Source organism: Leptonychotes weddellii, chromosome 13 (assembly GCF_054177405.1).
Source record: "Leptonychotes weddellii isolate Sample4059 chromosome 13, ASM5417740v2, whole genome shotgun sequence".
Taxonomy (NCBI): domain Eukaryota; kingdom Metazoa; phylum Chordata; class Mammalia; order Carnivora; family Phocidae; genus Leptonychotes; species Leptonychotes weddellii.
In genome coordinates this window covers 33,406,184-33,430,551 of record NC_138381.1, presented here as the reverse complement: position 1 = coordinate 33,430,551, position 24,368 = coordinate 33,406,184, and the positions used below count along the sequence as shown (strand labels likewise).

Below are 24,368 nucleotides of genomic sequence, written 5' to 3'. Positions count from 1 at the left end.
TCTGATTTCAGTCCACAGGAGACCCTTGGCCCAGGAGATGCCTTCTGCAGGAAATCCTTCCTGTTGGCTGCTTCCGCAGGCTGGGGGAGGCAGCTCCGCTGCATGTTCCCCCCCCCATTCTTGGGGTGCACCTCTCACACTACAGTACAGTGAGTTTGGCCAATTGGATTCTTGGGTTTAAGTGCTTTCTCAGATGAGATGATCCATCTGTAAAATGCCAGTCAAGAATGCTGAGCCTCACCAGCGTGCCTTTAGTAGCTAAGAGGAGCATTTTGTTATGAGAGAAATAAAACAAGTGAATCAAATGGGATTAACCCCTTCAAATGATTTAGCTAGGTATTTCTTACAAATAATAAAAAAAACCCCAAATTCCTTTCATTCTGTTGAGGATAACTAGACACAGGAGCTGTGGGGGTTCTACAAGAATTAGCAGCCTGTTACAGATGCCGATTCTAGACAAGTCGACAGTCTATATTTCTCTTGTTGGGGATAATAAGCAATGCTTTTCCATCAAAAGAGACTAATTCCTTGTTTGAAATCTCACTTATAGTGGGAGGATTATCGGGCATTTATCTAGATGTTTTAAAGTAGCTAAATATTTGCCTTCGCTTTCCCCCAATCTCCTGTCATTTTGGAATAAGAGCCTTAACTCATCAGGTAGGTGACTACTAAGAACCACCCTTATGGCCCAAGAAATCAAGCATGAAGTTGGATTTTCTCATAATGTTAATCTTTAGTAAAATTATTTTCCTGTATTTTTAAGTGTATTGATCATTTTAAATGTCATGGAATGCTGGTTGCTGTAACAACCTCACAATCTTAACAATTTACCACAGCAAAGGCTCATGCCTTGTGCTCTTGTCACCAGCCAGGGCGGGTAGTGGACGCCGGGCAACAGAATGCTCTCTTCCATGCAGTGATTCAAGAACCAGAGCTCCTCTTATCCAGGGCTCTGCTGGTTTCTGGTTTCCAGACTTTGGAGTCCTCGTTTGGCTCTTCTGCATCCAGCCTCTGGCTTCTCTGCCTCAGGCTGCATGCAGGAGAAGAAGGGTGGATGGGTGTGCAGAGGTGTTAAGGCCAGGCCTGCTGGGAGCCTTTTTTACTTTCACTAATATTCCATTGGTCAGCCCTCAGTTACATGGCCATTAGCCTCACTGTAAGGCTGGGATATATGCTCTTAGGGCCCAGGAGGAAAAGGGAATGGGGTTGGCAAACATGTGGCATGGCCTTGGCCACACCAGAACACTAAGATGACACATACTGCATTTTGCAAACATGATATTTTCAAGTCCTTTGTAGTTTTGTGGCCATAGAGAGGATGCAGAGTGGCGTAGTGATCGAGAGCATGACCTCGATTCAAACTACCAGCGTCCAAATCCCAGCTCTGCCATTTCCCAGAAGTGACACTGGGCAAGTAACTTAGTCTTTCCCCGTGCCTTCGTTTCCTCTTTGTAAAATGGGGAGAGCAATAGAAGTTAATAGGGTTTGTGTGAGAATTAAATGATGTAACGCATGTAAAATGCTTAGAATTATGCATGGGGCATAATTAACAACATGTAAGTGTTAAATAATTTTTTAAAAAGTACGACTAGTAACAAAGAGACCTAATGTCTCCTTTGGTATGTTGTAATTTGAATATGGTGTCATTCAGATGCATAATGTTTCTTTTAGTTCAACTGTAAAAATGTTTATTGAGCAACTACTAATTGTCACGTGCCGGGTTTGACCATAGAATCTGAAGGAGTAGGCTTCTCACTGAATCAAAGAAAAGGGCATGGTTCTGCCCACCAGATTTGCCTTTTCAACTCGGTGACTCTTAATCCATGGTCACATCGGCGTTGTGATTTTGGTTTCCATTCCCCAAATCCTCCATGGCGTATTCCTGGGGCCCTCAGAGTGGAAAGTGGCCCTGGCACCAAAGGGCTCCTTCTCCTCCCCTGTCCATCTCCTGGGCCCTGTCAGTGCCACTCCCTTCATAGGTGTCATTGCTGGCTGCTTACTATGTCGTGTGCTCCCAATTTATTTGTACGAACCCGCTACCTCTTCCAGTTACGATTTGAATTTCAGAATCGTGCTTGATTTAAAAAAAACACCTGAGGGCAACATGAAGTGATTTCTGCATCCAAAGTCCGCATCCCAGGAGCAGGCTGGGCTTAAAGGTTCTTTCTCTTGCAGCTCGATGACTGCACGCTGCAGCTCTCCCACAATGGCGCCTACCTGGACTTGGAGGCCACCCTGGCGGAGCAACGGGACGAGCTGGAAGGCTTCCAGGATGATGCTGGGTAAGAGCAACAGTTGCCCCTGCTGACTAGTCCCAACCTTCCAAGATAAGGGGGTACATTAAGGCCTTAAAATACTCAGAAGAGACCACCGTAGCTTTGACCTTCTCTGCATTCACAGTCACACAAGAGAAGGGAGATGCAAGTGACTGACCAGTAGTAATTGCAAACTCTTTTGCATTTTGAGTAATTTTTCTTGACAAGGCCACTCAGGGGCAGGAAAATTTCTGGTATAGTTTAATTAAGCACATTATATTGACCTTTTTTTTTAAACCAAATATAATTAAATTAATATTTAATAGATTTTAGTAGTTTGACAATCTGTCTTAAGCATTGTTTTTACTGATAACTTTCTGGATATTTCATTTCCTTGGCAGATGTCCTAGTAGATTATTTTATACTATATCATCTTTTGAACTCACAACAGTGGAGAAAATGATTTGTGATGGTGTTAATTAACATTAAGTTACTTTTAGACTACATATAGAATTGCTTAATACTTCTGATTGCTGTGAATCTGAATAAAGCTATAGACATAAAAAATCAGAGAGGTGTGCAGAAAGTCAAATCACATAAAAATCACATATACACATACGGTCAGCTATTCCTTATTTATTAGGTTTTGAAATAGCTTATTTGGGGGCCCCCTGCCGCCTTTTCTGTCCTCATCCATCAGAACCAAGTATATCTCTGATTTCATCACCTTCCTCCTTAGAAACCTTCAGAGATTCCCTGTTGCTTTCCAAATAAAGCTTAGCTATCTTAATCTGGTGTTCGAGGACCTCCCCAAAAGTTCCTTTGAAGCTACCCTGCCTGAATTAAAAATAGATTACCGCCAGATGAATCTTATCTGGGAGTGCTGATTCTTCATGAATGGCTCAAAAATGAGGGAAAATGGAAACCTTCTTAGTGTTAGTTTTCTACCTGACTCTAGTATTTATGGTGATTTGCTGGGTTTTCCCTATACCTGCCACAGTTTATGGTGCTTCCCCCCTTAATTGTCCCCTCCCTCAGTTGTCTGCTGCTAAAGCTCTACTAGGTCGGTACTGGGCTTGTCTGTATATCTATCATCTAGCATTTTCTGAACACATTATAGGTACTTACTGAACATTGGTAGTCAAGTAAATGGCAGGATCCCAGAATGGATTCCTGAATAACATGACCATGAGCACTAAGGCCAAGCTCCTTCGTAGGAACCAGCAAGGTTTTCTGAGGACACAATGGGAACAGACCCTAGAAACTACCATAGGCTATACACACACTCATTATTATGTCACACCAGCTTCTACTCATCATTATTTAAAAAAAAATTATTAGATTGATAGACTTGGGAAAATTCCATTGCTATAGTTTTTACTGAGTATTTGACAATGACATCCCTTTATATAAGATGCAAGAATTCAGGCTGGATGACAGTTTAATTGGATGACTTCATGGCTCATTGATTAAACATACACCAGGTGTGTTATGAGTAGATTATTATCAACCTGAAAAATGTCTCTACTGGTGTTATAGTTGAAGACCATGCCCTGTTTGATTTTTTTCTTTCTTATCAAAATTCAAATGATTTGGAGATGGGAGCTTAGGGAAAAAAAAGCATCACTACATTAGACAGCAGTTGGAGTTAAGAGTGGGGAAGAAAGGGGCACCTGGGTGGTGCAATCAGTTAAGCATCTGGCTCTTGATTTCGGGTCAAGTCATGATCTCAGGGTCCTGGGATTGAACCCTGCATTGGGCTCGGTGCCGGGCATGGAGTCTATTTAGGATTCTCTCTCTCCCTCTGCCCCCTGCCCCCAGCATGTGCACACTCTCTCTAAAAAAGAAAATTAGAGTGGGGAAGAAAATAACATTTATGGAACGCCTGTTATGCCAACCACGATACCAGGCACGTTATTCACGGTCTGTTTATTTAATAGTTCATTCTCTTAACAGTCATGTGACTGGATTTCATTGTTTCTCTTTCTCATCTGAAACAACTGAGGGTCAGGAATTAAATTACACGTCCAGGGAGAGAGAGCCAGTAGATGGTAGAGCCAAGTTTGAACACAGGTGGACCCAATTCCAAGTCTGTACTCCCCTGATCCTCCCAGGAGCTTCTGGGCAAAGGCATTTCAGGTTCACTCAGGAAATACATTGGCACCTTTGGTGACGTAAGGTTGGTTCATGCGAGGACATCATCGGCCCCAGGCTGAAACACTGGATTTGGTTCCAGTAGCCCTCAAGCACGCTGCATGGTGGCTCCGGGGAGGACACATTTGCTGCCATCATCTGGCACTGTCAGCATTAGCATCCAGGTGCTGGAGTCCCCTTGGCCATGGCTCAAGAGCCAGGAACCCTGCTGCAAGCTCCCCAGAAGAGATCCTGGGGCCTACTTTCTCCCTCTGTCCCCTTGCGAATCATCACCTGCCATGGGTCCATCTGATAGGCGCAACTTGACCCCATTTCTGCACCCTACACCTAAGATGGATTATGGCAAGATGAGAAGGCCATAATATGTGGGAAAGTATCAACAGGAGAAGGTCCCAGACCATGCTGGGTAGCTGTGCTTTTGACAGGCGGGCCCCAAACTCAGCCCAGAGGGAGATTTATGTCTTTGCAAAAGTCCCGGTTTGTGGTGACCTCCCCACCTTGTCCTTTGGAATGTACTCAGGATGACACTCCTTTTTGTCCGGAAGAGTATGAAGAAGCTACCCTATTGACCACTGGTGGGGAGGCCCCTGTGTCCCTGGCTTAGGTTGCAGAAGACAGGCCAGGATGATGATGCCTTGGCCTTGCCGGGTCCTCCTTTATCCCTGGGTCACCTACCACCACTGAGCCCTGGCGGCATATGGCAACTTGCTGGGAGCTGGTTGGAAGCAGCCTGTAGGCTGAGCCTTCCTGCACAGGTGGGAGGCATCTGAACACATCTGCAGTGTCATTTGCATTGAGTGTCCCTCCCAGGTCCTCCCCTAGGAGGGTGGCATTTGGCAAAGTCTGTGTGCCTGAGAACTCTTGTCTCCCACGAATGGGAGTTAAAATATTTCTTTTTAGTTAAGAATTGCCCTTTGGAGGCATGAAAAGGACACATGAAACCATTTTTTTCTTGATTTCTTTGTGTGAATTATAGCAAAAATCTGCTAAAGTTGTCCCCATATAATGACAACGTGTGGCAGGCAGTGTGCAAATGGTGGTGTTTTTTTGTGCAGGGTGTTCTGAGAGAATTTCCTTGCTGGAGGAGTTTCTTTGTTCTTGTCCATTACCCTGCTCTTTTATGCCAAGACTAAAAATTAACTCACTCCTTGTTTAGAATTATCACTTAAGCTATAGTTAATCGGAGAAGAGGAGAAAGACCTTCAAAAGTGGAAGGACAAAGCAATTATTATGCTACCAAAATGGAGCCAGGTCTATTTATTGCCTTCCAAGGCCAGGGAAATTAGCCACCACAGCATGGTGCACAGAACCAGAAGTCTTGAACCCTCTGGATGATTATTCCTGACCCTTCATTGTGTGACCTTGTGCAAGCCACTTTATTCTTGATAGGAGATTATAAAATTTATTTATAAAATGAGGACGATACTACTCAATTCCATTTACCTCCCTGTGTCAGCAGGGATCCCAACAAGGTCTCTGGGACTGGAGGAGAGCACAGTGGGGAGCAGCATGGTCTGGTGGTTAGGGACATGGGCTTTGCAGTTAGTCTCATGGCTGTGTGACCATAGGGATGCTACTTCCCCTCTCTGAACCCCGGTCTCCTAGTAACTGGGGATAATCATAATGCATCCTCGTTGGGTTGTTGTGGGGAAAAAATGCAATGACGTGTGGTATCTAAAACAGTGAGCTAGTTCCCAGCATATAATACAAATTCAAAAGGAATAGCCCTTACTATAATTACAGTCAGCATTTGAGAAGTAGATACACTGAAATGGGAATCACTGGATTTTAGACCCGGATGGGTCCATGCAGACCAAGCACTCTGAAATCTCATTTCTTTTAGTTAAGGAAACCAAGGCTGGATCCTTGCCTACAGGGCAGAGCTGGGCCAGAGAGCCCAGACTCTTTTTTGCTTATTTCTACCTCCACTGCCTCCGAAAGAAAACCAGTGCCAGGGACCTGTCACCGAGAAGGTGGGGCTTGAGGTTAGCCCTGGAGGGGATAGCGGCCTTGCGAGGGCGAGGGGGCCGTGGGTGGGGGGAGCACAGTAGAGCTCCGAGGAGCTTGAGGAGCACTTGAGAGCTGCAAGGTGCGGTGAGGATCAGTGTGGTTGTTGCACGTGGGGTGTGCATCCCCAAGTGCTCCTACCTTTGTCTCGGTCACTTAGGGTACTCACCTTTCCCTGCGTTTGGCTCTGTTCAGGCCTGCACCCCGGGGGCAGCTCTGAAGACAGTTGCTGCTTCTCTCGCAGTCCCCTCATTGGCTGGGGTGCTGCTAACTCCTCCTCACCCCCTGCTGGTCCTCACAGGGCTGTGTGTGCGTGGGGAAGTCGGGTGCAACCCTGGGGGGTGGGGAGGGCTTGCCAGTGGGAGGCTTGTGGCTCAGGCCGGGCAGGGCTGGAAAGGGCTGAACATTTGAAGGTACTTAGAGCCAAATACCCCCGGACAAAGCTGCCTAGAAATGCTGGCTTCTAGGCGCCTGCTTCAGGAGGTTTGGCGTGGGGCCTGGGATCCTGGCCGCTTCAAAAGCTCCTCAGGTGGTCTGCTGTTTGGTCAGAAACCTACAGCCTAGGTTCTCAGTGTTGGAGCATACTGCACCCACCTGAGGAACTTTAACAACTTCCCTTCCCGCTCAGCTTCAGACCAATGAAATCAGAACTTGGGGGTGGGCCCACACGGTGCTGCTTTTTAAAGCCCTCCAGGGCAGCCTGGGAAGACCGTTCCTGAAAATGCTGCCGGAAGTTGTGCAAGGGACCGTGAACTCCCGCGCTGAGAGGACGGTGCAATGGGCCGGCTCTAAGTCCCCTCCAGTGCAGGTGAGGAAGCTGGTCTGCAGGGGCCTTTGTGCCCCCAGCCTTCCAGCTTTGCAGTCAATGTGCGTAGGGGTACAAAGGGGTTGTGGAGAGCCCTGGTTTGGCTCTAAGATGCCTAGCTTCTCAGCCTGTAGCTCGTAAACCCCAAGGAACCGTGTGTGGGGCGGGGGGGGGGCATGGACCCCTGAGGTTTCTGCATGGTTTGTGGGTGAGGGAGCTCAATAGCAAAGAGTGGAGCCCTGAACTTGCCAGGATGGCCCCTTTTGTTTGAAAAGGGCCGGTTTTCTCCCTCACCCAGGCCAGCGGCCAGGCTTGGTAGGCTGCAGTTTGAGCCTGGTGCCCACTGAGAAGACAGGAGACCCTTTGTCTCCTTCGCTGACTTGCCAGAAGAGCCCCGGACAACGCGCCTATACTCTCAGCTGAAGGTCATCACCTAGGAGGAGAGTAAGGAAAAGCTGCTCACTGCTTCCCATCCACACCTGAACCAGAGTCTGTCTTTCAACTTGTCCAGGGTTTTCGTTTGTGTATGGCTTGGATTTTCAGGTTCAGTAAGTTATTTAGATTTGGGTTCAAAATGTAGGTGATTTCTCAATGCTGCTTAGTCTAGAAGCGGACAAAGAGGTGACTGGATGAGGTTTCCTGTCTGATAGTAAGAAGGAAAAACTACTTATTCCTTCAAACTTGACCTCTTGGGATGCAAAAAACTCTGAAAATCTGATGGCTGTGGAACCCCTCCTCACCTAAAACCTTGCACACCAGCCCTGGGCCAGTGCTGGGCTGCCTCCGAATAACCTGGAAGAAAGCTGCCTAGAAATAGTAGCTTCTAGGCGCCTGCTTTAGGAGGGTGGGCTGAGGCCCAGATTCTCGCCTCTTGAAAAGCTCCTCAGGTGGTCTGCTGTTTGGTTGGGAACTTACAGCCTAGGTTTTCAGTGTTGGAGCGGGTCTTGCACCCACCTGAGGAACTTGAACAACTTCCCTTCCTGCTCAGCTTCAGACCAATGAAATCAGAACTTGGGGGTGGGCCTAGGCAGTGGTGCTTTTTAAAGCCCTCTTGGGCTGCCTGGGAAGGAGATGGTTCTGCAGGAAATCCGAGGAGAGAATCTACTCCCATCCTGAGTGGACAGTGGGAATGGAAAGGCTCTAAGTACCTTCAAATGCCGACCGCATCACTGGACAAAGATGGCATCTGGCGGGAGTGGGTGAGCGTGGGTGGGCACTGGGCTTTAAGGTGGGGTTGGGAGTCAGAAGAGACCTGACCTTCGAAGGGGAGTCCTCTTGGAAGTCTAGTAACCAGGAGGGGGGTGTGAGTGTACAGAACTTTGAGCAGGGAGGCTGCTGTCTGATGTGGCCCACCGTGATCTCTAGCACCTGAGCCTGGTGGTGGAGGAAGTGGCGGGGGCAGGGGGGTGGGGAGGGGAGGGGAGGGTGCTGTGGTACTAGTTGACTACAGCAAGACAAGGGTAGGATGAGCACCTGACATTAATTGGCTAGTATACAAACAGCAACTTTAGAAAAGTAGTGAGGTTCTGGAGTGGGACCAATTTGGGGAGGGAGAGAGAGCAATTATACAAATTAGGTTACCTTGAACCATACTCAAGGTGTGAGGTGGCCAGGTGAGGAATGTTGGTCTGGGACCCAGATGACAAGCATCAAAGACCAGAGAGGCAGGGGTGATTCCTTGGAGGAAAACTTTATTTAAAAAGATTTGGAGACAGCATGCCAGCACACGAGTTGGGGGAGAGGCAGAGGGAGAGAACCTTCAAGCAGATTCCCCTGCTGAGTGCGAAGTCTGAGATCGGGGCTCGAATCCACGACCCTGAGATCATGACGTGAGCTGAAACCAAGAGCTGGATGCTCAACTCACTGAGCCACCCAGGCACCCCTAAAACTTCTCTTAAAAATGAAGTCTAATTATATAAGTAGGGCCATTTGAAGGATGGTATGTTGATGACAAGATGCTCTTAGGGTCCTGGACTTATTTCATCTTTCTACTTTGCCATCCTTAGGATGTGGCTTCCATCTTTCATGCTTCATCACAGTTCAAATATGGCTGCTTGCCTTCCAGCATCACATCAAGGCAAGAAGGCCTGTAGTGGGTATGGTATATCTTCAACCAAAATAAGTTTGTTTCCTGTTGGAGTTCAAATGTAGTCAGTCCTCCTTGGGACGGGTAGAGCTGCTATAGCCTCCTCGAAATGAGGATTCCATCTCTGCATCCAGAGTAGTTGCTTTATTTGTTAAAGTAAAAAAAAATTTTTTTAAAGCTTTTATTTTTTTTTTTTAAAGACTTTGAGAGAGCATGAGCAGGGGGGAGGGAGAAGCAGACTCCCCGCTGGGCGCAGAGCCCTATGCAGGGTTTGATCTCATGACCTTGAGATCATGACCTGAGCTGAAATCAAGAGTTGGACGCTTAACCAACTTAGCTACCCAGGTGCTCCTTGATATATATTTAAATGAAACCTGGAACTTCAATTCTTTGAATTATTAGAATAAATCTTATTTGGTTAGCCAATATTGTCTTAATTTGCATCTTAATTTCTAATTTCTTTTTTTAAGATTTTGTTTGACAGATACAACGAGAGAGGGAACACAAGCAGGGGGAGTGGGAGAGGGAGAAGCAGGCTTCCCGCTGAGCAGGGAGCCTGATGTGGGGCTCGATCCCAGGACTCTGGGATCATGACCTGAGCCGAAGGCAGAGGCTTAACCATCTGAGCCACTCAGGCGCCTCAATGTATGTCCTTTTTGTTAGGTTTTAGTGTTGAGGTTACCCCAGTTCCCTAAGAATGCCTGGACTCTTTATCCTTTGTAAGCCCTGGAGAAGGTTAGGCAGGTGTCCAGCAATGGGCAGGATGGTGCAGGTGACCATGGCGTCACTCTGCTTTCAGCCTGGGTCTATTTCTACCAGCTGTGTGACTTGATGCAGTTTATCTCCTTTGTACTAGCGTTGTGTTCATCTGCAAAATGGGCACAGCAATGGTACCCACGTTGAAGGTGGGAGAAACCAGGGATGGGAGATGGAGGACCCCTTCTGTAGACTTGGCTGCCACTTACTACCACTCCCCTCAGCTGAGGCCAGTCCTCTCCTTTGCTTGGAACTCCTGGAATCTGAGGCTGCTTTCTCTCAGTTGGCTTCCACAGCCCGTGGCCCCTGAACCCACACAGATTTCTTCCATTGTAGGATTTCATGTACAGGGGCAGATGGGGAAGGAGGGCTAATGTTGAAGCAGAGGAATTTTAAGTGATAAAACTACAAAATAGGCCTTCTGTGGTCTTTTAATTCCCTTAGGGGTTAGCATTACCAAGCCAATTGCCTGCTTTCTCCGTGCACAAGCACAGAAAAGACCCCCCCCGCCCCTGGATGGGGCTCGTTTCAGTGCAGGTGCCCAGAATCCCAAACCCCATCACACCACATCCCCGCTGTGGGACTGGAGAATTCTGTGGGAAAACAAGCACTTCCTCAAAATTCGATTTTTTTTTTTTTTTTTTTTTGTAGTCGCTTGAAGATAAAAGCAGGACTATCAATCGGTGCTCTTGAACTTTTCCAGGACTTGAGCTGTTCCGAAATCTTTTCCCTGGTCATTCCATACTACCCCCCCGCCCCCATATCCGGGCATCTAAAGCATGTACTTTTTTGTCTACATGCTTTATTTATTGACTCCTAACTGCTGATAACATGAGTTACAGAAAATCCTGGGGCCTGTGGACTCAGGGTTTGCTGTTACTCATCATTAGGGTCTGGCATTAACTCACTGGTTCTCAGGTTAATGCTCCAAGCTTGATCTCTGCTACACACCTGGTGGCTACTACCCACTGCCACCCCCCGCCCCGTCCCAGGACACCCTACAGTTTGTTCAATAATTCAGGTCCATGTACTTAGAATTTTCTAGCATGATCACAAGACTTGAAGGAAGGTCAACATCTGGATTGTCCAGAGAAAGATTTTTGTGTGTGAAGAAAGTTTTGCAGCCCGTGTTTATAGGCATCACAGACTTGCGAAGATGGGTCAAGTGTTGTATACTTGAGAAAAGTTCCTCGAGACCAGTGCCTTGCACATAACAATTGTAAAACAATCGGCTGAACAAAGAATAAAGGAGGGGCTCGTGGGGATCTGAAGGGATCGTGAATGCAGATTTTCTGCTTATAAGCAGCTGCTGGGCTGGAGGCCACTGCATGATTTTGTAGGCCTATGCAAGTGGTTTTCCTTTCGCCTTTGGAGGAGACCTTTTTTTTTTTTTTTTTTTTTAAGATTTTATTTATTTATTTGAGAGAGAGAATGAGATAGAGCATGAGAGGGGGGAGGGTCAGAGAGAGAGGCAGACTCCCTGCTGAGCAGGGAGCCCGATGTGGGACTCGATCCCGGGACTCCAGGATCATGACCTGAGCCGAAGACAGTTGCTTAACCAACTGAGCCACCCAGGCGCCCAGGAGGAGACCATTTTTAAAAGCCATATTTTCTCCTCTTACCAGGTCTCAAGAATAAATAAAACTTGCAGTCATTACTGTGAATTCATAATCATGTTAGCCACGTGTCCTGGTGAGATTTTGTTCTCTCCAACACTACCCCAAAACCCGGAAGCAGGAGAGCACTGCCAGACTGGGGAGAGGAGTGGCCAGAAAAGTGATGGAACGGGGCTCAGCCACTGAGAGACCCCGTAGGTTATCTGCTGCTGTGCTGGTTGGCTGGCTCCATTTTACCTTTATTCACTGGCTCTTCCCTTTGTCCAAATCCCAAAGCCTTTGTTACCCCCTAGGTAGCCAGGACACCTGTTTTCTCCCAGTTATCCTCTCAACTGCTGGGTGCTTTAGTCCTTCTCTGCACAGGGTGGGACGAGCCCCACTAGGAGCAGAATTGGGGAGGAGGGCCCATCCTATTTAAAGAGTTTGAGGGTGCAAGAGTGTGAGCACGAGTGGGGAGAGGGAGAAGCAGGCTCCCTGCTGAGTGGGGAGCCCCACGTGGGGTTCGATCCTGGGACCCTGAAATCATGACCTGAGCCGAAGGCAGACACTTAACTGTCTTGAGCCACCCAGGCGCCCCCCCCCCCATCCTGTTTGCATGGTATAAATTGGCATTCTTGAGAATAAATGGCCCGTAAGCTCTTTGGTGGACTCCTACTTCCTGTGAGCGAAGGGTAAAAGCTGTAACCGTCTTGACTTACTGCACGGCAAACTGGCTTTTTGATGACCCCACTGTGTGCCCTTCTTCTGTAGCCAAAAAATGTAAAAATGTCAAGCAGATGTGTGTTGTTACATTCCAGGGATTTCACTTGATGGGCACAGATTTTAAAGTTTTCCCAACATGGTCAAGCATGAGTACACACTATATGGATGGAAGGAGTTGACCAGGTTTGGTAATAAAATGTGTGTGTGATCCCACAGAGTCAAACTTCATCGTTTAATTTTCTGTAAAGCCCTGTGACATCACGTTATTTCATGGTAGATTCTCGTTCTGTTTCAGTCCCTGCTTATCTAGAGTCTCTCTGAGGTGGGTGTGCCAGAAGCTTCAAGTTGATTGACAGCATGTAGGTGTCCTCATGGCGACCACTCTGATCCCTGTGTCCATTTTGTCTTCTGTCTCCATTAGGCGGGGCAAGAAGCACAGCATCATCCTGAGGACACAGCTGTCCGTGAGGGTCCACGCCTGCATCGGTGAGTGACAGATGCAGAAGGGGATACTTCCCATCTGCCCTCAAGTGATTAAACATGTGATAAGAAATGTTCTCTAAGCAACAAAATACCTAGGATACTTAGGGTTATGCTATCTACTTGGGTAAGCCCCTAGCCCAGATTGTTAGTTTAGTGAAGCAATTTCCGGCAATAGCTTTTGAAGCCCTGTTTCGTTCTGATTTCCTTTGCTGTTCAGTGAGTGAATAGAGCTGGAGGTAAGACAGACTGTTGATGAGGTTCTTTGTGGGGCAGTGTCTGTGTGAACCTCCAGCCAGTTGAAGTGATCGTCACGTGCCTTCTGGTGGCTCTTCGAAGCTCCCTGTGGGGACGTGGGGGTTACAGCTCCAGGTTGTGGTCAGGTGATAAAAAGGGACCTCTCAGGTCAGCGTAGGATGGGGCATACAAAGAAACAAAGCAATGTGGTGTCGAGGGGATGTATTTGTGGTTCAGAATGATTTGCGAGCGTCACACAGGGACCCCATTGGGGCCATTCCTGCAGCCATTTCCTGTACCTCTTGGTTTCCCCACCTACACATGTGGGTTGAATGGCAATGAAAGCAGTTATTGATGTGAAGTAGACCATTTTTATGTGAGGCGTATCTAAAACCATGGCCTGGTTTCCTCCTGGCGTTGGGCTAAGTTGAGGCAAGTATCTAGTGTCATAAAGAAAATTAAAATTCACTTCATACATAGAAGTTTTCCATATCTGCGTCCTTTTACTTTTATTATAAGTTGTGGTCTTAATTCAGGCCTCTCATTAAGAGCACAAATCATCGTGTTGAGGCCCAGTCTACACCTGGAGTGTGGGGACGGAGTGGAGTGGGAAGGATTGTTTCTGGTCCTTTCCCTTTCTTCCTGCTTCTCTGTTGGAGACCCAGGGATGGGGTGAGGAGGTGGCTGGACGTGGGGGGAATCTGTGTAATTTTAGGTCATCTAGTATTAAATGTGTGAGGCCAGAAGAGTCTCCAGGGACCATCTCTGACTGTGTGGCCAACGAGGAATCGTGTAGCAGACTCCTCAGCCTCAGGGTGGGAGGGCTCCTAATCTTGTTGGAAACCTAGTGAGATCGGTAGAACCTTCAGCACTGACTGTTCACTTCTCAACTGCCCGTGGCACTGAGTGACCATGAACCATGTACTGTAAAAATATACACTATATATTTAATCATTTGCTTTTTTAATTACCTGCTTTACACTTTTTCCTGTTACTTTATATATAAATCATGTCTACCTGAAGAAAAGGCCTGTGACCTATGACTTTGGGTAATCCTACCTTCCCCCACAGCCAGAACTAGAACAAATTCCAGTATGTTATGTGCTGAATACTGTTGAAGTTAACTCTTGGTTGAAATATAGCTGATAACCTGTAGAGATTTGGGACATGAAGATGAATTGGTATTTCCCAAGATAGTAAGGTGGTGGAAAGCATATTAACACTAAAATAGGGTAGATCAGAATCCTAATGAACTAATTCCTTTTGTGTAAATTCACTTTTTGTACTGAAATATTTCAAGTACAGGAGTTTTTTAAACCAGCTTCTATGTTATTGACTTGCTGCATTAACTTAGGTATTCTATAGTCTCCTGTAATATATATACCATGTAAAACACACAACTTCTCCCCATAACACACTGAGCCCCAGCAGCCCGTCCTGCGCTCTCCCAGGACAAGCATTCCTTCCTGCTGGAGGGGTTGAACTGGGTGCTGACAGGATCAGAGTGTTCCCAAACCCCCTTAATGCCAGTTGCACTTGCTATTGGAATTAAGTAATTGAATGAAGTGGTAGGTGAATATCCTATAAACTGATTAAATAGGAGTATAAAAAGTCACTGCTTTGAAAATTCATTGACTATTTTGGACAAGATTCAAAATTGGTTACTACTAAAGCATTTGTCAACATAGGTGGGTTGCAACAACTATAAAAGTTGGAATATTGCAAAAAAATCTAGAAGGGCTGTATGTAGTCTTCACAAGTGTCTGTTCTTGCTTGACTTCACAGAAATTGAGACTGGAAATCCCAGGACCACATCAGTGGAGGGGTTCATGAAAGAAGGTCCACAGAGAATTCTAGTTAGTAGACCCTTATTCAAAGAAAGGTCCTAGCTTGAAAGTGGGTGTGAAGGTGTGTGTCCTTATGCCCAGTGTCTCATCACAGGCAAAACCAAGATGATCAGGTCCTGTAGCTGCACATTAAAATAAAGTCTTAAGGTGTTTATTACTTCAGAAGGATTTTGTGCTTTAATTAGTTCTCCCATTCATTACCTCAGCCCTAATTATGTCAGATAGGAGGGTTTGACTGTATAAATTAACATCAGTACCCAAGAAGGCAAAGTTTATCCTGTGTATTAAATGCTCTTTCTTGTCCCATTTCCTATTATTGGCAAGATCTGGAATAGATTTATTATAATAGCACTAAATATTATCCTTTGGTTATGTATAGAAAATGGAATGTATGCATCGTGTGTATGAAGTACCAACCCCCATTGTGACATATTCTTTCCCTTTCCAAATGGCAATATTAGAGATTTCTTTGGGATGAAAAACCCAAACCTGGAACAATCTTCAGTCAAAATGACAAAAGAAAACATGACAAGAGGGGAGAAAATCTTTTTCACATCAGTTGGTTGAGTCCCTGTTTCTTTTCCAGATGACTTCCCCTCCTTGCCATATGAGCAATGGTTGAACTATGACAGGCATTGGACAATCACTGTTCCCTTACCCCTGGCACCATATGCCATTTCCCAAAAGACCCCTTTCCCCACCATGAGATTGGACTGGAAGGATCCAGGATCAGTTTGGGCTTATGGGTTTAAAATGTTATCAACTAAATTTCTCAAATGTTTTTTTCACCCTACAATCTTTTCTCGTTCATTCCTGCTTTTATTAAGTATAGGAATGTTTAGAATCCAGGACTGCATGTTGATGAATTGGAAGTGACATGCCGTTGGAATTCTTCAGTGTTAACTTTGGAACTCTGGCCCTGATTGGGACAAGAGTGAGTGGAGCCTTTATGGTCCACAACCTAACGGACCTCACAAAAAGTGAAGGCCACTGGGCACTGCTTTGAAGGTCATGGCTGGCAGCCAACACAGGCCTTTTCTGATAGTGCAGCAGGGCTGAAGCAGGAAGTTGGAATGAGATCTTGGTAGAGAGAGATGCTCCTCTCTACTGTAATTTTTATTTCTTTGCACAGTTTTGAGTATGACCACTTGATGTAACATTGTGGCAAACAATGTATGACTCACCTTCCAAATCTAGCTTTAGTCCCTCAGAAAAACCAATGGTCACTTTGTAGGCATGAACTTAGATATGGATGGAAAAAAACCTAGGACAGGCACGTAAAGTCTGCATTTTTATGAGGTTAGCTAGAGAAAATAAATTTTTCGGTCTCTGCAAGTGATCCTATTTCCAGACACCAGAAAAATGTTCAGAGGGCTCTGATGACTCAGTCTCATCTTGAAGAGAAAAGGAGTGGAAGAATTGTAGGGCCGAGAGATGGAATTGAGGATTTAAAAACAAAACAAATTTAAAGTTGTTAGGATCCTAAAGGTAATATCTGAGTGTTTGCTTCTGGCTTGATTTGAAGGCATTTTGTGGGACTTAAAACCTCTGTACTTCAGTTTCCTGGACCAGATCCTGTCTTCTCATTAAGAGAATAAACTCTGTCCAGTGAGAGTCTGTGACCCATAAGGTGGACACTTTAAAGTATCCAGCATTGAGTTAAACAAAAGGATAAATTGGCTGAAGGTTGCAAAATATCATTTCCGATGGCAGTTTTGAAGGACAACCTGGTACAAAGGGTTTTTAGAGTCTTTAGAGGCATTTCCCCCAAACCTAGGCGATGATATCTGCTCATGAAGATAGAGATGAGGTAGGCAGAAATTGGCAAGGTAGCTGAGGTGACTAATCTCTCCATTAGGTTAGTTTCCTTGCTCATTAAAGGTCAAATCACAGAGAGGACACTTGTAGAGGAAGAAAAATCACACGAGGAGAAGGCTGCTTTACCCATTGATGCAAAAAAGTAGTCTATTTCCAGCAACACAAACAACAGAACAAGACATGAGCTATCATTTGCCAAGACTTCTGAGCTAAGTCATGCAGGTCTGCTTCATGCTATACCGTTCCACTGAAGAGGCGAATGACAAATGGAGGTGGGGGGGGGGGGCAACATTTCAGGAAGACCCTTCTAGTGCAGGAGTGACTGAGGGGATTCATGACCCCTGACTTCACCCTACCCCCAACCCCCACATACATTTTTGTTCTCCAGTCCCTTCCTCAGGCTCTGCCTTCTTAGGCCTAGGCTTGTATCCTCTTCCACCTTGCCAAGCCTTCTGACTGGGCCCAGTACCACTTCCCCTGCTTCTGAGCATCTTTCCCTTTCCGTGTTAAGTTTGAGCTGGGGTTCTATGTGGCTGAGCCCTTCTGGCCCTGCAGGGAGGCCTTCCTCCAACTGTTTTTTGATGTTTCACTTGCCCCTCGGGTGGGCTTTTACGTGACACTGGGTTTTGGACTGATCTTTAGATTCCAATGTGGTCCTCCCTGCCTCTTGACTCTAGAATTCCCATGAAAACTAGAGGTTTCCTTCTACAAATGGCAAAATGCCTTTTTGACCCTCTTGGGCTTCATAGCACCTGGGTGGTATTTCTAAATTAGCTAATCAAGAGGAGGAGCCTCTTAGCATGGTGTGTGTGTGTGTGCGCGCGCGCGCGTGCACGCTCACTCAGACACTGGAAGCCTGTGTGGTAGCTTGGGTGTCCTGCCCTTCCCCCCTCCCCCCCCCGGGTGCTGGGAAGAGGAGTGGGTCCACACAGGTGCTGCTGTCCCTATATTGTCTAAGGGGGCGGGCGCCCATGCATCTACTGGGTGACCGTGGAAACCATAACCTAGGCTGTTGTGTCCAGAACCACCCCCATAGTCCCTCTTTTCTCTCCTGGCCCCCCTGCCCTCCTGTGTCTGACTCCAAGTCTTGGGCCTGGGCTTCTTGCTGACTCTGCTCTGCATTCCCCCAACTTCTGCTCTTATCCTGCCTCTGTAGCCTTGGGACAGGGACAAGGGCAGGAGTTTCCTCCTGCCCTGTTAGTGGATGTCATGATGGCCAAGCTCACAGTGTCCTGGCTATGTCCTTGCCTAGTGGGGTTAGGCACAGCAGGTCACATTTCCTATTATCTGTCCTTCGATATAGGGATCCATGGATTTTCCAGAAATTCTGTAGCCCATCTCCTGTCCGTGCCATTCTGTAGAGACCTGAGTGGCTGGCCTCGGCACAAACTGGGCTCAGGTTTGAAATTCTGCGTCTCTCTTTGTAGCAGGAGACTTGTAGTACTCCTATATATTGTTAAGCCTCCCTTTTATACCCCATCAAGTCTTTGACCCGTTTTTACCCACAGTTCTGTTCTCTAGGTAAAAACGGGCTCTCTGGGCTAATCAGATAAACACCTCCCATCATCTGTTTCCTATTAATCTACCTCCGCTCCCAGAATGTCCACGTGTCTAGAAGGCCACTGGGTCTGGGCTGGGATCAGCCTTTCCACTCTGTGTTGGTGGCAACCTCTAAGGGAACTTATGGCCAAACAGTGACTGACAGATGTGCCCTCACCAACCCCCCCCCCAAGGGAGAAAGCCTATGGGGAAGCATGTGGAACATTCCACTAGGTGGTTAAACTGCCCAGAGTCTAGTGTTTAAATGCTGATGGCTATTTAGTTCTGTCACACCTGTCCACACATGCTGTAATTTTAGAGGACAGTATATAGATAGGTCAGGAATGATTTGTTGTCAGGAATTAAAAGAACAATTAGAGAATGAATTTAAAAATGACTCTACTGTCTACAGACATACAGGTAAACATAAATACAGGGAGTGGATAAAGAAAAGGAGACACACCTATGAGAGAATTAGCATAAGAACCTTCCAGATACAGCTGGAAACTCAGGTCAGCTGTGGGAATTAAGAGGAAGGAAAAATGAGCAAATATGGATTGACCCACAGGAAAGAAAAACAGTTATACGGGGGTCTCTTAAGGCAGTTTGACTTCACATTTGTGCGCTTACCTTCCCCCTTTGACGTTATTTAAATTATTCTTTGCCTCTTTAGAACTTTGTTACCTTTTATCTCTGAAGAGGTTAGATGGTTGGATAATATTTGAGCATTGCCTTAGAACCATTATTGATGTTTCTTTGCCCTGTGCTAATAATTGCTTATATCCTTAACAAGGAACATGACATTCTGGCAGAAATGGACTCTGGAGAATGTAGTCCTAGCGGTGGGGACACCTGTAGCAGATGTTACAAGTTTAAACCACGTGCTGGCAGCTAGACTCCAAAGTTGCTGTCCAGCAGAACCTTCAGTTTTATCCAGAAAACAACCCCTGGTAAGGAAACCACCATGCCTTTGAATGAGTTCTTTGAATGAGTTCTAGAGTGTCGCTATAAATGCTTTTTACTTGTAGGTCTGAGCTGCCTGGGGAATGTAATGCAAGCTCTAGAGATGGGCTTTCTGCACCTGAGGCTCCCCCCATGAAGAGTCCGCTTCATTTTGTGTCATGGAACAGTTAAGAGTATGTTAGGAAACAAAGTGGTTACTAGAAATTTTGGTATCCAGAGGGCATGGGAGCTGAAAAGTAGGATGGATGGCTTGCACATATCTTGCTACAAGGTGGTTCTTCAAGGATTAGATGTGCACCCATGTGTTTTTCCGGTCTTGCTGAGGGACTTAGAAAAAATGGATTCTTGGGTGGGGATTCTTGGCGCATTTTACCGATTCCCATTGCGTTAGAAATACCAAATGGGAAATATTTTAACTTAGGAATCAAAACACATGGAAAGCATTAGAAGTTGAGCAACACATGCAGCCCGTTCAAAATTTAATTCAAAAACAGTAAAAAAGGTGTTTGGGAATTGGTTATAAGTGCTGTAGTCTCAAGTTCATATGCCAGAGTAGTAGTGACAGAAGAGCAAAAGGAGAAAATGAAAAAGGTTAGCCTAATTGGGATCTTGTTAGTTTAATTGGAAAGAAGAAAATAGGAGCGCCTGGGTGGCTCAGTCAGTTAAGCGTCTGCCTTCAGCTCAGGTCATGATCGCGGGGTCCTGGGATCAAGCTCTGAGTCTGGCTCCCTGCTCAGCAGGGAGTCTGCTTCTCCTCCTCCCTCTCCCCCCTCTGTCCCTCGCCCTACTCATGTGCATTCTCTCTCTCTCAAATAATATTTAAAAAAAAAATGAAAAGGAAAAAACCATTCTGTTAATTGTACTGAGAGGTGATGTGATTTATTTCTATCCTGGTAACTGGACTATGATGGTGTGGGCAGGAAGGGGATACATTTTCAGGGATTTAGGGAAATCTTTGTGGGACAAGGTATAGCATTTGGCATGCAGTCGATACTTCAATCATTTCTTAGCCTTTTAAAAAGATTCCACTTTAGATTCAATGGTCAGCTTACTACCACTCTGAAAATTAGATAATGTATCTGCAAGTATTTCAAGTTGTAAAATGCCATGAAGATAATTAGAGAAGAATTCTACTAAATTATAGACTGCTTACCTTGGCCATTTTATTTATTAAATTTTTAAAAAAGATTTATTTGAGAGACAGAGAGTGAATATCTGAAGCAGACTCCATGCTGAGTACAGACCCTGATGTGGGGCTTGATCCCCCAACTGAGATCATGACTTGAGTCAAAACCAAGGGTTGGATGATCAACCAACTGAGCTGCCCAGGTGACCCCTACCTTGGGCATTTAAAAAAAACAATATGAATCATGTTCAGGGCGTGGCACCTTTGCAGTTGGGTCCTTTCCCACCCTTGGTTTCATGGACCCTCACTAGCAATGGGAGGGGCTGAGAGAGTAAAGCTTGAATTTCTCAATTCTCCAACTAGTGCTCTTTGTACTGGCCTGTTGCTTTGCTCTTTAGGCCATTTATATCATCTTCAGCCCTTTTCTAGATCTGTGATTGCAGAGCCCAGTGAGACCTTTCAGGTCTAGGAAGTCTGAAGTGCCGCCCAAACCTCTAAATAGGTCTTTCAAAACATATTCCCTAAGCGAAGTTTCCCCAGGCTTCCAAGGACGGTTTTCAGAGTTCTTGTGTGGTTCACAGATGGCCTCAGGGGAAAGTTTAAATCAGCTGAGAAAAATGGATTTCACCCTTCAAGAGCTGACTCTGTTTAGTTATGCAGTTGAAATCCCTTTTTCTGAGCCCGGCTGCCGACTGCTATAGGAGGATCTGGAGCTTTCACATCCCTTCAGGTCTTCCATCCTGCCTGGCTGGACATAGCTTTTCTTTTGGGCTTCAAGTGGGGAAGACCTGGAAATGAAGGCTCTTAACTGATCAGAACTACGTGCTGTCAGCTCTGGCTTCAGGAGCTGTCCGGAAGGAACACAAGGGTTCTGAGGTGGGAGGCTGGGAGTCTTCTTGCTCTTGGTTTGGAGGTCTGGTCCTTATCTGGGAAGATCTAGGAGGTAGGGTTTTTGTTCCAGGTAGCAGTTAGCTCTTGAGCATTTGAAGGTGGACTGTTTTGTGTCCAGCCCACAGAAGCAGACCCCAAAGTATTTGTTGATTGAGGAAAGCCACTGTACTAGTGATGTGTGATAAATATTTGACCTTCATCCTGTTTTTGGCACAGAGCTCCTAAAACACTTGAAATTCCTTAAGTGATAAGAGCAACAAAGGTGCCTTTTGTTATGTTAATGAGGCAACTTGGTCCCTACCTTAAGGATGGGGGTGAGTTATGGGAAGAACCACCCCTGTGATTGGAGAGTTGGAACTTTCAGTCCTATCCCTGACCTCTTAGCCACTGGTGAGTGATTCAATCAATCATGCCTATAATGAAGGCTCCATAAAAACCCAAGAGGATAGGGTTCCTGGTTGGTGAACACAGGGAGATTCGGGGAGAGAAAATGGGAGGGCCATACCCCTTTCTCATACTTTGCCCTATGCATCATTTCCATGTAAGTTACATCCTTTTATAATAAACTGGTGATCAAGTAAAATGTTTAAGTTCTGTGGGCTGTTCTATCAAATTAATCAAACTCGAGGGATTCATTGGAACCTCTGATCAAAAGCTGGTAGATTGGAGGCACAGGTGAGCAACTGGGTTTGTGATTGGCGTCTGAAGGTGGTGGGCAGTCTTGGAAGACTGAGCCCTTAACCTGTGGCATGTGATGTTATCTACAGTTAGCATCAGAATTGAGTTGAATTGTAGGGCACCCATTTGGTGTCTAAGGCTTGGTGTGGGAAAGCCTATACACACAGATGTTGAAATTTGGTCCAGGAACCCAAAAGAGCTGCTAAAAGGGTCATGGTACTGATGCGAGTTTAATTCATTTACTTGAGAAATGAATTTGTTTGGTATTTTCTTAGGAAGAAGAATAAAAGGCAGTAAGTAGAATGTGAAATTAAATAGTAACAAATCTGTGGACGTGGGTGGAATGTCATTTTAAAGCGTTTCCAGGAGGGCTCTGGGTTCTGTGGGAGTGCTGTGTGGATCCGGAATGCAGTGCCTGACATGACTCATGGCCTGGGTGGCCTGTATGTGTGCCAGGAAGAGCCATGTGAGTGGGGCCTGGGGCCTCCCTTGCTACCTCCCCCTGCCCTCAACCTTGTGAGGTCTGTCTGCTTATTTATCCGGGTGAGGACAAGGGGGCCCTGGTGCCTCCCTCCGGGGAGTGCTGTGAGCATTCGTGGGGATAGTGTGTGTATAAGCACGCGCTGTGCCCGGCATGTGCTACCTTGGGCAAATGGTGGCAGACATCCTCATCCTCCTCATCACAGTTGCTTTACAGATGGTCAGAGCAAAGTTGAAATGTGATCATCCCCTGGTTCTCAAAGGAATGCACTTGTAGCATGTCTGATGTGTTTAGAGACAGAAGCGACTTGGATGAGATGCAGGTCTTGCCTCCCATTCTTGAAGGACCTTCCTCATCCACCACTGGGTATCAGAATTGTATTAAATATTAGGGTAAGACATTGTCGAACTCTTAATTATAAAACCCATAAAATGCTCAACTTGTGTGTTGAAGGTATGATTTAGTTGCTCCCCTTTTCTGCTTGGTGGACAGATTTGAAACTGCAGATCAGTAGGTTTCCATTAACATTTTACTTGATACGATAGAGTGGAATTGGCCATCCTGAGTCCATGATTCCTGCGTAACTAGTGGCATTGGGGTCTTTTTGTGGTGGTCTTCTCTTCAGTTACCCTGGTTTTGATACATTTTAGAATGTTCCAGTGTGGGCAAGAATCAAATAATTAGCATGTTTACTGAAAAACTCTCAACTTGACTGAAATTAAGCGGGTTTTGTGAGCGTGAGGGCAGCTCGATGCTCCCCTTCTGTGTGTTCCCCAATGGTGTTCTCCTGAAGGGACCCCCGAAACGGAGGGTAAAGCTTCTGAGAATGTGCTCAGTCATTACACAAGACAACTGGGTGCATGAAAAGGAGTGAAAACACCATAATGTAACACCAAGTGCTAGTTACATTGTGTAACTTTAAAGTGGAAAAATCATGTCCTAAGTACTATAAAAGTAGTCAAAATATTCTGTACGAGTTGAGATTTACAGAACGGTCAGATAAGCTGTTCAAATTGCACCAAAAAAATACATAATCTGTATGTTTTGTCTACAACTTCTCTAGTGATGGTAAACTTTGACACATAAATAACCTATCACAGTTACTGTCAGCTGGCTTTGTATCTGGAGGATTTTTTTTTAAATGACTTCTTTGGCCCAGGGTACCTTCAAAAGCTGTCCCACCAGGTCATGTGTTGGTGTCTCTTCTACCTCCTGTCCTGCACCTTGGGGGCTGGGGTTCCTGAGGGTGGGGATGAGCTGGCCAGGGGCTTCTGCTTTTTCCCTTCACCGGGCTTAGGCGCCAGGCCTCAGAAGCCACCAGGAAGCAAAGCAGAGTGCCGCAGAGCACTTCACACTTCATCAGAAAGCCGTAAAACCAATTACCAGCCCATTAGGGACTTGAAAAGGAGCTCCACAAAGCTGTCCTCACTGGGAATTGCCAAGGCCCATGTCAGTCACGGATGAGATTCATGCTGTGGATTTTTCTTCTCCTCTTTCCTCTATTTTTCTTTCTTTCTTTTTTTTTGACGGAAGATAGTAGATTCTAGAAGCGAGGCCTGTAATGGGATGGCCTCACAGACTGCCTGGAACAGCTCGGGCCAGGCTTCTCTGGGGCAGAACTGGTGGCCTCTGTGTTCACGGCGGGTATTGGGTTGGTGATCTCAGAGGGCAGCCCTGCCTTTCCTTGGCTGTCATCCAAGGTTTGGAGTTGGGTCCTTTCTGGTATCTGACTCCAGGCCTGGCCTTCGTCAGGAGACTCAGGGAGTGCCAGGCTGTGGCAGCAGGCTCACGGGCTTGGGGAATAGGGTGCTGAGTCCACCCCACTCACGGGCGGGCAGGCCACCGTGGACTTGGGCCTTGTGGGGAGGACTTGGGAGGACTCCAAATGAGGTTGTACCTAGGATCCAAGATTAAATATTTAAAACAT

General features: G+C 46.1%; 1 protein-coding gene across 1 annotated transcript in view; it reads left to right on the top strand.

Annotated features, from left to right (window-relative positions):
- The window catches only part of FHOD3 (formin homology 2 domain containing 3), a 415,022-nt gene that overhangs the window by 50,946 nt on the left and 339,708 nt on the right, over positions 1-24,368 (top strand). The window contains exons 2-3 of the mRNA XM_081802533.1: positions 2,176-2,282; positions 12,803-12,867. Of these exons, the coding sequence (XP_081658659.1) occupies positions 2,176-2,282; positions 12,803-12,867 (172 nt within the window). The remainder of the gene's footprint in view (positions 1-2,175; positions 2,283-12,802; positions 12,868-24,368) is intronic.